The sequence below is a fragment of the Hirundo rustica genome, chromosome 3, assembly GCF_015227805.2.
Source record: "Hirundo rustica isolate bHirRus1 chromosome 3, bHirRus1.pri.v3, whole genome shotgun sequence".
Taxonomy (NCBI): Eukaryota; Metazoa; Chordata; class Aves; order Passeriformes; family Hirundinidae; genus Hirundo; species Hirundo rustica.
In genome coordinates this window covers 45,703,203-45,717,617 of record NC_053452.1, presented here as the reverse complement: position 1 = coordinate 45,717,617, position 14,415 = coordinate 45,703,203, and the positions used below count along the sequence as shown (strand labels likewise).

The 14,415-nt window shown below is 40.0% G+C and overlaps 1 protein-coding gene across 3 annotated transcripts in view; it reads right to left on the bottom strand.

The window, feature by feature from the left end:
* Positions 1 to 14,415, bottom strand: part of TBCE (tubulin folding cofactor E) — a 50,470-nt gene that overhangs the window by 12,773 nt on the left and 23,282 nt on the right. Inside the window, exons 1-6 of one of the 3 annotated variants that reach the window (XM_040057520.1) lie at positions 13,054 to 13,105; positions 12,711 to 12,844; positions 9,955 to 10,039; positions 3,266 to 3,454; positions 2,147 to 2,235; positions 1,379 to 1,478 (exon numbers count right to left, since the gene is read on the bottom strand). In XM_040057520.1, the coding sequence (XP_039913454.1) occupies positions 1,379 to 1,478; positions 2,147 to 2,235; positions 3,266 to 3,454; positions 9,955 to 10,039; positions 12,711 to 12,810 (563 nt within the window). In that variant the 5' untranslated portion in view covers positions 12,811 to 12,844; positions 13,054 to 13,105. Of the gene's footprint in view, positions 1 to 1,378; positions 1,479 to 2,146; positions 2,236 to 3,265; positions 3,455 to 9,954; positions 10,040 to 12,095; positions 12,287 to 12,710; positions 12,845 to 13,053; positions 13,106 to 14,415 lie in introns of those variants that run through there. The other 2 variants (XM_040057522.1, XM_040057521.1) reach the window with 2 other exon arrangements.

Genomic DNA, 14,415 nt, shown 5'->3' with positions numbered 1-14,415 from the left:
AATATGTAAAATCCACTCTCAATAGTAAAGTATCACTACAAAGAAGAAAAGACAAAGATTTTCAAATCTGCAGTCTTCAAATCAGTTTTCATTTTTCAGCCTGAAAGAGAAGTTTTTATTTCTTTCCTAAGGCCTAATCTACCTGCATATTGTTATAAAAATCTCACAGTGTAAAGTTACATACTTATGGGAAAAATTTCCACATAGAGGGCTAGTGGATGGTTAACCACTTTTATTCCTCTTCCAACATTCCATGCACCAAAAATCAGTAACACATTTACCTTCTTTCTTTTTTAAAGCAAACAGAAGGTCAAAACAATAAAAAACTGATTCAGACTGTCAGTTTGTAGCAGTAAGCATCAGATTCCAACATCAATCTCATTTTGTTTTCCATTTTTTTCAGAAATAACTTCTGAAAACCTTTCAGTCTAGAGTCCACTTCTCAACAATGATAAACTGAAAAAATTATTCCAGGTGAATTAACATAAATTCTCTGTATTCTCATGCACACTGATAACAATAAATCATGATATGCTCTAAGCAAATTTAGATTTACAAGTAGCACCCAGGTTGCAAACAGCTGCTCAGTGCTAAATATTTAAGAAAATGGAACACCTACAACTATTTTAAAAATACATTTTTGTCACATTAGTGATAAGAATAAATAAAAACCTGGTGATTTAGGCTGCTACCTAATCCATTGTGTTACTTCACACCAGAAATTACTGTGGCATGTGCCAATTACAGTGTATAGATGTGTACTAGAAACGTTCTTTATTTTGAAATTATTTTATGAATTTTCTTGTTTCGATAGAATTGGAGCTTTATTTAACAACATCCTTCTTCCTTTTCCAATGGCATCATTGTACAAGAGATTTTTCCCCTAGAACTGTCACCATGGTCTTACCAATTTCTTATCAGCATCATTTTAGGACAGAAATAAACTAAGGTTTGTAATAATTAAGGTTTGGTTAAAGCATCATGGATAGTTAGGTTTAGTACCAAGACATGGTTGGTTAAACAAAAGTGGGCTCCTAAATGCAGACCTGCCTGAGCAGCCAGAATGTATTAAGAATAACAAAAAACAAAGATATAAGAACAAAGAAAATGTTCTCCAGAACTTAGATTTACACAGAAGCTGAACTCCTAGGGTTCTAGTTTTTTCTTGAATACAGATGTCAGAAAAATATAGGCCACAACTTAAGCAGTTGCTTAAGAACAAGATTTAACAAACAAACAAACAAAAAAAGTATTAAAAACTTCTCTCCCATTAGAATGAGTCTTGTTGTATCCAGTTACATTTAGAAAGCTGAATCCTGAGCCTCTTGGTTTTTGTTCCTACCCCAAAGAAGAGAAACCCCAATATGAATATTTATACCTGACATTAAGTGTTTCCAGATTTTGAACTTGAGAAGCAATAGCTACTACTGTCTCCCAAGATGATATCAGATTTTTTGATAGGTTTATATGCCTCATATCTGAAATTTCTTGTTAAGAAAAATAAACTTATCTCAAAACTGAACTTCCTTTTTCAGAATTAGAATTAGGGTTTCATTTTGAATCAAAGAGAAATAGATTACACTAAGTGATGTTACTGTTCAGTTACAGCAAATTTTGTTTTGATTTGTGATATAGAAATGGCTTATACTTTTATAAAAGAGCTTAATGATACAAATCCTCAAATGGATTAATTTCTATACTGACAGGAACTCTTATAAGTCCTTATAAATGAACAAATAATAACTGCTTTGTATTTTGTAACAGTACCACTACATGCAGTGTACTAAACACATTATTTGTTATATCTTGGAAACCTCTGGCATCCACAGAACATATCACTTCTACCTCTATAGGGATATCTATTCTAGGGAATTTAAAAACATTGCTGAAGCCTTCTGAAACTGCAGTCACAGTAATAACCTATGACTATACTTCTATTTTTATACACAATTTGCATTTCCTCTCAAAAACTGTAGGCGTCTGGCTTTTTAACATTGCATTAAACTTCTAAATATAAACTTCAGTTTTAATTTTTTTCTTTTTTTTTTAATAGAAGGATACAAGTATCATTCATTGACGTGAACACTTGGAATGCTAAAGTATGTACTTTATTTGTGGCATCATGCAATATAGCAAAAAAGGATACTGGCACATGTTCTGCCGATTTCCTCTTCCTGACCAGCATTGCTCACTGCACACTCACGCACCGAGATATCCACCAGTTTGTTCAGTTGTCTACAGAGAAAGAACATTCTGTTAGGTAATCTTCAAACAGAAATAGGTATATTACATAAATGCCTGCCTTTTACAACTACATAACATCCTCTTCATGCGTATCTCTCCTCTGGAATCAGCAATGTGCAGATTACTACACTGCAGTGTCGCTTGCACTCGAAAACAAACATCTCTATTTTTTGCCTTTACATCACTATTGCAAAATAAGTCTGGTTGAACCACAGTTCCCACACTCCCCAAAAAAACTTCATTCAACTGAATTAGAGTGGAAAAACAGATTAAATATAGCTGTGCAAACTGGAATTTCAGTAGAGGTTCCAAGTTAAAAAGATTTCTTGCAATATGTTTTGCAAGAGGTTCAGAGTTATTCGGGCATTCTTTACTTATTTGGGCATTCTTTGCTTACTGAAAGTATTTTTGACTGCTTACTATGCTCTGGGAGACAAGAAGAATAGCTGTGGAATATCAGCTCAGAAGGAGACTGCCACCTACTGAACTAATACTTCTCTACTGCTGAAAAGTTACTTCCTTTCTTACCCTTCCAGGTACATGAACATGACATGAACTGATTGAAAAACTTCTTCACTAGCAGTACAGTGACCTTCCGCCTTCCCTCTCTTCGTTACAAAGTCATTTGTGATATGAGTAAACAAAGACTAAAAATCACTGTACAATATTAAGAAAACATTAAAATACACATATTTGAAAAAGACTATGCATGTGTATGATGACTGCCAATATCACGATAATTTATCTCTCATTTCTCACCAGATATCAACATCTGCTACTTTATGAAACCAGAATGAGGGTTGTTAGCACTCAAGCATGACATAATCCCAGTTCCTGTTTGTAAAACCTGTAAATTATGAATCCACAATCAGAAGATTTCTTGTCTCTTCCACCACAGTGCAGCCTGGCTTGCTTCTAGACACCATTTTATATGCATGGCAGTCACTTCCTTACAGCTGAAATACTACTTGACTGATCAATCACTAATAATGTATCTTCGATTTTCATGTAACACACTTGCCTTTGCTGTTCTGCAACAGAATCCATGCCGACGAACTCCACAGTCTTCGTTCCAAACACTAAGGTATCCCCTGTCCCATAGGGAACGTCTTGCTTGTCATTCAGCCCGTACCGATCCTTTACTGCAGAAAGAAAATCTACTCCGAAATTTGCCTTGTTTGGCCGGATGAACGATCCTCCTTTAGGATGCCTGGAACAGAGCAGCGAGGAAAAGCTGAAATATAAGAAGTTATCCTAACAATGACTGACTACTTAATTACTACTTTGAACAAAAGTACTGAGAACCAAAGCAGTCAAAAGGCAATTCTACAGGCTAATTGTAAACATCGCTGTTCCCAGTGAGCCAGGTGAGACTTTCAAATATCTTTGACAGTACTTGATAGAAGTTCAGATAGTGAGATACCATGAGAACCGGAGCACCAGCTCCCCAAAATGTATTTACACATCAAAATTATAGTGTCAGTGCCATTATTAAAAATAACTGCTCTGTTACTTCCAAACTCAGGTTCTCCAGAAAAAGAAGTTTCTACCTATGGATAGACACAAAGTTACCTAAATCACAGAATAAATGTGCCTGGAGTTTTAACAAAGCCTTAGGAATACACTGAATGGCAATTGCTACATTGTATTTGGTTTGCATACTTCACTAGTAATTCTATCACACAAATGATACAACATACAAATTGCAGTGCTCAGAACTCTTATACGAACGCGAACTTTCAAAAATCCTGATACCGACTTGGTAACAATTTTGAATATTCAACAAAAATATCCAACTAGTAATGCATGTTCAACACACTCCTGTGCGGTTTCTTGGTTTTTCTTGAGCACTGAAAAAACTTCATTGCACGCCCATTTCTTGCCATGCAATTGCTTTGACATTTTCTATTGAAGTTAACCAGGAAACACAGTATCAGGGAAGAACTAGCAGAGACAAGTTATGGGAACGGTATCACAGAGCAGATGAGGATCTGATAGGAATGTCAGCCAGAAAACACCAGGCTGAAAATTGGTAGCTATGAATATCTGTCTGCCATCAAGCTGAGAAGAAAACAGGCTTTGGTAGGAAAATGCCCAGGAGGAAGACATCACTTATGTAAATAAAACTTCTCAAAACAGCATGTAAGCATCAAGTGGCTAATTAGTAAACTGTAATATAAACCACCAATGCTACAAAGTTCAATATTCTCATAGAAAAAAACCCCAGTAACTAAAGGCCCCAAATCCTATGGACCTATAGGATGGAATATTTTGGGCACCATGTATTCACACTTCTATTAAAAAAATCAGTGCTGGAAATTTCCTGTGCCAGTTTCATTCATTAACATTTCTACTCTCACATCCACATAAAGAAGGACCTAGGTAGAAACTCAATGTATTTCAAAATATTTTCAGCCTAGTTCTGTAATGACTAAGTTTAGAGTGAAATGATTACAAAAGAAGCAGAAAGGCAAATTCCTAAGGAATGTAAATCTGGCATGAACTTTTCATGTTTGATAAGCATTTTCAATAGCTTTTTAATCCAGTAACCTTAAGTAACTTCTTCCATTCCTTTGAAATTCTTCATAGCTTGCAAACACTTGACTGATTTAAATATTGAACTTCCTCAAACGTAAAAATTATGTGATTCTTTCTTAATAACTCTTCTTTACACAGTAAATTACCTTTTTACGACCTGAACTAGAACGTCTCTTGCCTGCAAATATATCACTTCTGCATTTAATTAAGTCAAACAGCTTCACAGATGGCAGATAGTACAGGATTCTGCTTGGGGCTCTGGGGAAAAAAAAAAAAAAAAAAAAAAAATCCTTGTACTCCTATCTATCTGTAATTCACACTAGGTCCTGCTGTAAGTTTATTCTGACAACAACTGTCCAGTTTCCTATCATGATGATTTTGTCATCGCCATCCCTCTACACTCAACAGTTCTGATCTCCTCAACCCTCTCACCAGAGCTAATCTAGAACCTCACATCTGCATTCCTCCTGTCTCATGTCATTTATCCCTATCATAGCCAAGACCTTTGGGTCTCTCCATCACCATATCCATTCCTAAGCCCATTTCTGTCCTCTCAGGTCATCACTTCTATTGGCATCTCCTTCCTCATCTTCTGTGCATTTTCAGTTCTATCCTTAGGGGGGAAAAAGCAAGCAGAGGAACCTAGGTACCCTGTTCCCTGTCATTTAAAGCTACAGGAAAATTTTAGTGTATTTATCTCTCAAGACCCTTTTCTTTTTGTCCTGATCACAAGACCATAGGTTTTCTCTCTCCTGTTGCTATCACTTCCCATTACCCTGCATGCTACTATAAGTTACCTAATGTATATTTAAATCCATTCCACAACCTAAGCTACTTTTTCAGTTCCAGTCTATTTATTCGATCTACTTTTTTTAGGAACTGTCACAAAGGACAGGAAAGGAAACTGCAATAGGAACCTATTTTCAGGCAAAATTATTGTGCATTCAAGGAGAGAGGTCACTGTAACACATTTTCCCTAAAACACACTGCCTGTATTAAATTTCACATAAGGACATATGAACTGTACAAGCTGTATGTACTTGTCAAACAAATAATGTAAAGCACCTGGACTAATGCAAAAACTCATCTATTAGCCATCAGTCTCCATAACTGGGAACTAAGCAGATAAGTCCTAATCCAAAGAGTCATCCAGCATGCATATTATGAGATGGAAGAACCTATGGATTACTGTTCAACCTGACTTAAGCTGAACACTCAGAAATCTGAGAACAGGGATTTTGTTCTCCTGTATGCAAATTGTCTTGCAGCCAGAACAAAACACTGTGTGGAAATAGAGTGGAAGATGATATGGCACAGTTTTCTTGAGCAGAAAATGTGGAATATGCTCAAGTGGGGCTCTGGCAAGCAGCTGGCTCTAGTTAATACTGACACTTCCTACTGACTTTTAAAATAGAGAGGTTGACCCCAATCTCAGAAGTCATCTTCAGTAGGACACTTCCTATTCATGATTCAGTAACCTGAATCATACAACCCATCTGCTGACATGCCCAGGGCACTTCAAGGATATTCATTAAAATTTAGATTAGCTGTCAGCTTCCACTGAATAAGGAGGAAAATTGGCATCATTCTTTGCTAATGTAAAACAAAGTCATGGCACTGCTCATCATTACAGGTACGTGGTGGCTCTTCATGTGCTAGGGAAATATCACACACACACTCCTCAGTACTGAAGAGGAATGCAGGAGTACATAAATCATAACAGCTACACATTTGAGCTGTCTGACTGTAGAAGCTTCAGAGCCACAGAGGGAGATGTCAGATTTAGCAGCCTAGGCATGATAAACATGGTAAACATGGATCAAAGGGCTTCTTTGCCCAGTACCATCTGTACTGTGATCAACTCCAGGCAATTACCAGCATGACTGCAGCAAAAGCACTACAAGGCTCATAAGGTGTCATAAAGTGGAGCTGTTTGAATCCATGCATGTCTTTTCTACACAGGCTCTGAAGAGGTATCTTCCTTCCAGGGGAAGGTGTTCAACAGACAAAACTTCTATTAGAAGAATCTACACACTGCAGTAAAGAAAATCCTTCAAGTTTTAGAACAGGCCGTGGCACCAAACAATGCTTACAAATGACACCTAACACTAACCTGCCATGGTGTATCGAATTCCTGACTGAACAGCAGGAGCTTTGCAAGCATGAGCAAGTACTTCAAGTTCTTGAAAGCTGACCTTAGTTAAACAGCTGTGAAACTTGACTCTGAGCTTTCAAAAAACAAGGAAAGACAGACAGACATGCAGTTTTAGATGCTGTCTTGGGGTTCTGCTGGTGCACAGGACACATTTGAGCAGTGGTTAGGGACAACCTTTTGTTTCAACACAGTTCTATTGGCAGCATGAGGTTCTGATGGACAAAACTTCTTAACTGAAACCTCCTCAGGAATCTGTCTTTGCATAATGGAAATAATTTTTTCTTCATGGACACTAAAATGATTTTTTTTGATGATGTATTTGAAGAGTTTGTTTGTGCTCTAGGTAGATATTCCTGGAGGTGAATCTGTCACCCTTGAAGAAAAAATAGGCTAATTTAGTGTAAACAGATCTTTCATGGAGCAGATCATCTTGAATGCCATCATGCAACATGTAGAGGACAACCAGGGGAGGAGGGTGTGCTTGTAACCCACATTTCTCAGGGGAACACACGCATACAAATGTGTGAGTGGGTCTGTGGGACAAGAACCTATTGGAACGCACACTCATGTTTCAAAAGCTTTTTATAAATTTTAACACTGTTTTAAGGCTCGATTACTCCTCCTTTCTCTTGAAGGACTGCAGGACATTATTTAATTACATTATACACTACTGCAACTGACAGCTAAAATAGCAGCTTCCTCAGCTATTAAGAAACAAGAACCTATTATCAGGAAAAAACTGAACACAGAAACACCAGTAGATTGTGCATTGCCATTTCTAGCTGATACAGGGTTGATGAACGTGTTCATGATGACAGCATAATTTGAAGTATGGCTGTTTTGTTCTTTCGTATTCATATTCTTAAGAAGTTCAATTATCACCATATAATATATGACCCAGATAAACATACTGCCATGAAACATAAAAGTTTAGCTCATATTTTAAAAAACCTACTATAGAGATAACATAGAGCTGTAAGCAGACCTATTGTTTCAAGTAAGGACTAGAAAGAAAATTCTCCAGTAATGAAAATCTCAAAATCAGTTTTATTTTCCTCTTGTGATCATATTTTCAAATGTCACTCTGAAAGATGTATTTTTTAAAGCAGTTATTTTCAAAATTGCCTTAAAAACAATTTCAAAATGTTCCTTTTGCTGCATTTGTTTACAGTACAAGCTATTTGATCAACTGTTTCTGCTTATCAGAATTCAAGGAGTGAGCAAAGTAGGCTTGTAGGCAAAGGATACTCATGATAAGGTGTAAGGGGAAAAATACAGCTTTTTTTTTTTTTTTTAGATGTGTATATTCATCTACAAAGAAACATTATTCCTTCCTAATCAGTAGTAGTAAAGAGGTGATGTTTTAAGTTGTGGGAGGGTATTGTTTTTCAGCTAAAATTGTTGCTAAAATTTAGCTATTATTGTTTTTGCTAAAATAAGGTAACTTTTTTTTTTTTTTTAACTTAAGTTTGCCTACATTTTCACAGTCAGTACAAGAACTACAAACATGTCTGCACACAGGAAGTTATATCTGTGTGCCTTGGTGCCCTGCTGGAACTAGGCATTCCCTTAGACTCCAGCAGGACCTCTTCTGATTGAAAACTAGCAGAGTACAAAGAACAGGTATTGAAAGAACAAAATGTTCAAAGACCACAACATTTACATTTGTTATGGGTATTAAGCTTCACTCAAAACTTTGATTTTTACATCACGAATTAAGATTACTATCTGAGATCCCATCTTCTGGAAGCACACTAATGGCTGCTAAAAACCCAGGAGTCTATACACATGTATATAAATATCATATACATACAAATGTAAAGCAGTCACATTTCTGAAAAACATTCACAGAATGTTCAGGTGCTCTTCCTGTCCAGAGAGGTTTGGAATGGTCAGCCAATTATTTCTATTTTATTTCTCCTGCAGCAGAACATTGCTAGCTTCAACTTGGAAATTGCTTCAATTAAATTCAAAGCATTTAGGAAGCAACTTCCACTAATATATTAATTTAAAAGACATGGTTGTTTTAAAACCATCATTTCCAATTCTTTAGATGAGACAAAAAAATCCAGCAATGTTGAATTTTTTTTTTTCTTGTAGTAAGTGTGTTTAGCCTCCTCAAGCTTTGTCCTATTATTATTTGATACAAGGGAAAAAATATCCAATCCTAACAGGTGAGTGTTTTCTTCTTTACTTATTTTTCTGAAGAATAGGTTTTGTTCTGTTATCCTTCCCCACTTCTATGCTCAGGAACTTACTGAACTAGTAGTCTGTAGTATTTAAGAGCTATTGATGACTTTCTATGAATTCATCCAGTTCCTATTTAACTTACAAACTTTTAGCTGTTGCATTTCTGACATTGAAATCAACAACTTGCTGCAGTTAGTATCCACCCTAGAATCCTGTATTGCACAATTTCAAACATGTTAAGTGCTCAAAACTTTTCACTTAAAAGTAATGCATACATATATTTAAAAGCCACACAGAGCTGCACTATGTTTTGCATGTACTAAATCAAATGAATAACAACTCCTTAGTGATACAAATGTAACCCAAATCATTAACAGGAACTTGGTATTTTCCCTTAACAAGATACATGTACATCAACTTAAATTCAAATATAAACTGTATTTGAGACACTTATCATGGACCAATACTTCAGTTCAGAATTACCTAATGAAGGTCACTTGGAAATAATGATTTCCTAACTAAAGTAAAAGGTCTAAAACCTATTAACCGTAATAATAATAACAACATCCAAAAGTCTCATTTTATAATATACCTCTTGAAACATGACTGGTATTTTCTAGGTATTTACTATACTCTAATACCTGCCACTGGATAAATATCAATGCAAGAGCCTCTATGGATTAGCTAGTCAGAGCACTCAGAATTCAGATAATTTTAATACTGGCCAACTGATAACAGAAGGGTTTGCCCTAAAAATTGCCCAAGGGCCTTTTCCCATGACCATCGCTTCACCACATATGACATGCCAATGCTGTGAATAAACTCACCTGCACTTAAAGTACTGTGTTCCTTCATAGCTGCCATCATGCTTTCCCCTCTGAGGGTCATCCCATTCCACACCCAGCCAAATGCCTGAAAAAAAAAAGGTAGATTCTTTTTCAAATTGATGGCATCATATCCATAAAAATCACACAGTTCACTTAGCCTAACCTTCTCTCTCAAAGCAGGAGACTATCACCAGCACTGAAACAAGTCAGTCAGGTAATTTGTTGCCTAGCCAGACTTTGAAAATTTCCAAGGAGAGAAAGATTCCAGGATATCTGGCGAGCATATTCCAGTGCTACATTGTAATGTTACAATGTCATGGAAAAGGTTTTCCTGCTGTGGCTATTATCCCTTATCAGAAAATCCAGTACTTGTAAGAAGAGTTAGGCTCTGCCATCTTTGTAACCACCAGTCAAACAGCTGCAGGAAGCCGATGGATGTCACTTTTTCTTCTCTTCACCACATTAACCAAGCCCAGATCACTCAACCTCTTCAGAACCCACGTGCATGGCCTGTGCCCTTTACTACCCTGGCAATCCTCCAAGACTCCTCAACAGAGGAGATCTCTGAGGTCCTCTCAAGTTTATCTGCATCCCTCTTGAACAGGAATGGTTCCATACCAGATACCTTATTCCAAGCGTAACCTCGTCAAGAACCCCCTGCCCTAGAGAGGGATAACAGCTTCCTTTACCTTGCAGGCCATATTCATCACTTCACTCTAAGGTAACGCAGTACAATATGTATCTTCGCTTGTTACAGGAGATCACTGTTGGCTCAGATTCATAACAGTATCCAATTTAACTCCCAAGCCCTTTATAACAGACTCTAGGAGTCCCTAGTACTTCCTTCCATACTAGATGCAGGAATTTATTCTTCTTGAATGCCTTGGGTTCAAACCTAAAGTTCATAAAGCTTGATCTGGATTGCAGTTCTGTCTTGTACCACAGCAGCTATTTGAGGGTGAACATTGTTCATCACCCAAGTCACTGATGAACACGTGAAACAATACACGTTCCAGCATTCACTTTTGCAGTACTCACTTGTTACCACATATCAAGTCATTAATTACTTCTTCACTTGACAACTTTGAACTCACTTAACAGTCGATTCACCTACCTTGTATTTCTTCAGTTTCCAAATAAGATTATTTATGGAGACATTACTTATTGAAGTCAAGGAATATTGACAGGAATATTGACTTGTTCTCCCTTTATGCACATTCACAGTCATATCATCATAGAAAGTAATTACATTTGCCAGGCATAACTTCTTATTTCCAAGTACCAAATACTCCCAAACTATCATCTTGTCCATCACAGTCTTTGAAATGGATTCCAAGGAAACATGCTACATGATCTTTCCAGAAACTGAAGTGAGGCTAATGAGTCAACAGCTCCTGGTCATCCTTCTTGCCTCTTCTAGAACTTCATGCAAGGCTAGTCTTCTTCCAAGCATCAGGAATCTTCTCATAAATTTGAACATCTAGAGTGTGTTGACCCAGGCTAGATACCAGGTGCCCACCCAAAGCCACTCTTACTTCCCTCCTCAGCTGAACAGGGGAGAAAAAATATAAACAAAGGCTCATAAGTTGGGATTAGGACAGGGAGAGATCACCCACTGATTACTGTCACGGGCAAAACATACTTGAGAATTTATTACCAATCAAAATCAGAGTAGAATAATGAGAAGCAAAACAAGTCTTAAAAATACCCCCACCTCAACTGGACTAGAAGACAGTCCTCCATGGACTGGTCCAACATAAATCCTTCCTACGGGCTACAGTACACTTTTTCTGGAACTGCTCCAGTATGGAACCCTTTTTTCACAGGTTGTAGTCCTTCAAGAAAAGGCTACTCCAGTGTGAGCCCCCCCACAGGGTCACAAGACCTACCAGGAAGCCCGCTCCAGCAGGGCTCTTCTCTCCACAGGTTCTCAGCTCTACCAGGAGCCTGTTCTGGTGCAGGCTTCCCCCAGGCATTTCCTTTCAGGCATCCACCTGTGTGTGTGCCTCCTCCATGGGCAGCAGATGGATCTCTAAGCCCCTGCTGACCCCCATGGGCTGCCAGGAAACAGTCTCAGTATGTCTGCAGGGGAATCTCCTCTCCGGAGTGTGGAGCACCTCTTTCCTTCCTTCTTCACTGACCTTTGTGTTGGCAGGGCTGTTCCTCTCACATATTCTCACTCAGCTCTTCTCCAGCCACAGGTACTTTTGTGCAAAGCGTCTCTTTTCCTTCCTCTTCGTTAAAGATGGTTTCACCGAGGTACAACTACCATTGCTGATGGGCTCAGACTTGCCCAGTGGCAGTTCCACCCTGGAGCTGGCTGGCACCGGCTCTGTTGGACAGGAGAAAGCTTTTGGCAGCTTCTCACAGATGCCTCCCCTGCAGCCCCTTGCCACTATCAGAGCCTTGTCACACAAACCCAGTTCAGTATGTTATCAAAGGAGCAGCTGGTCCTGGTGATCTGCTGCTGCTGCCTCTTACCCTCCCTGACTATGCCAGCTCAGAGACCAGGAAAAAGACTGTAAAGTTCTTCTTACAACTTTGGACAACGCTGACTTCTTTAAAAAACCCTCAAACCCCAACAACTCACGCAGATTAGAACTCACCATGTTTACACAAGAACAATGAGGAAAAATCAAACTATAAATTGCCTCGTTCTACTTGACAATGCTGTGGGGTTTTTAATCTAGAAGAACATGAGTAGAACCTCGAGAACAACCATAAAATGTGAAGACAATGACTTTTGTGGCTCTTACCTACAGTACGAGACACGCTGCCCACATAGCGCACGGTCCCATAGTTGGTGCCACAGGAGACCCGCCGACCCAGCGCATCGGGAGGCACCCCAGCATCCATCCCGGGTCAGCTGCACTGCGGGCTGCTCCCAGACCTGCGGGGACAGGAGAAACGCCCTTAACACGCGCGCAAGCCGCAGCTCTCACAACGCCCCTACCTTGAGCTGCGCCTTTTCCGCCCGGCTGCACGCCGGACTCCCTCCCGGCGCTGCTCGTGCCGCTCCCCGCTCCCGGAGCAGCCTCCTGTGGCGCTGCTCTCACACCCGGGCCCACACGCGCGGGGCCTCGGCCGCAGCTCACGCACCGTCGGGGGCGCTCCGCTGCCGCACTTCCGCCCTGCGCCGCGCTGCTCCCGCCGCCCCGCCCCCTCGTGCTCTCGGAGGGCTTCGATTGGCCGAGAGCCCGGGGGCTGTCCTGCCCTGGTCCGCTATTGGCCCACCCCGCCTTCTACCCTGCTCAAGTCACCGCCTTCAGGGGCAAATCGGCCCGGGGCGTCGCCGCCGTGGAGCTTTCTGGGTAATGCCGTTCATCGAGGTGGCCCCGCCGCGCGAGCTTGCCGACCTCGGACTACAGCTCCCAGAACACCGCGGGGTGAGAGGCGGGCGCTCTGATTGGGCGAGCCGGGCCCCCGGGGCGGTGCCGGGGTGTCCCGCCCGTTCCCGGGAATTGCGCCTCCCTGGGAATAGCCGCAGACTCGCGGCGGGCTGTGAGGAGAGAGGAAAGGCGCCCCGCGGAAGCGCTGCCGTCTTGTAAAGCAGCGCGCGGTGAGCACAGCCCTGCGGCACCGGTGAACCCACACCGACTGAGAAATGGCTCCGAGTCCGCAACTCAAGTAACTCAAGGCTGAGGAGCCAGGGGAACTCCCCAACAGTTGTATTCCCCTGTACCCTGATACAGTTGTTGCTGCCTTTATTTCAACATTGGGTATTTGGAGAAAGTGATCCGGGGGGATCCAGGGAAGACCTGCAATAATTAGCGAACACAACTTATAAAAGAAAAAATAAAAATAAAAATGTCCAGCGTGCGTAGATTAACAACAAAAAAAATGAAAGACCCGACCGCGTTCTAGTACCAGCTACTGAAGAACAGAAATTTAGTAAGAGCTCTTCAGTTTGACAGAGATAGGTATGGCAAGATCTAACAGCTGTGGTTATAAAAAACAAAGTACCCTAATTGATGTTTTTCACATTTTTAAATCTCTTGTGTTTCATAGTTCAATGTCTCATAACAACTTAATGCAAACATTTTAATTTGAATGTTGGCACCACTAAGACTGGAACAATCATGACAGTAAATCACCAAGCAGCTCTTTCAGTCCGATGGCTCCATTACATTAAATCTGCCAGTTCTTCTGGCAGGCAGCACATGAGTACTCTTTTCTCTGAGTCTGTGATACTGACTACAGAAATCAGGTATGAGTATTTGCTAACACAAGTACATTCCAATCAAATTAATCTGGATAATAAAGCATATTCTTTAGCATGCTGCTAGCAGCATGAATACGCTGACAGCATTTTCAAGTAACAGGCTTTGGGGGTGTGCTTTACTGTCTTGCATAAAGCAGCTGCTCCCCAAGGGGACAATCCAGCAAAGAACTCTGTACCTTTATTACACAGTCCTCCTTTGCCACAGGCAGTGTGTTATTTCAGGCCAACTAATAGAATTG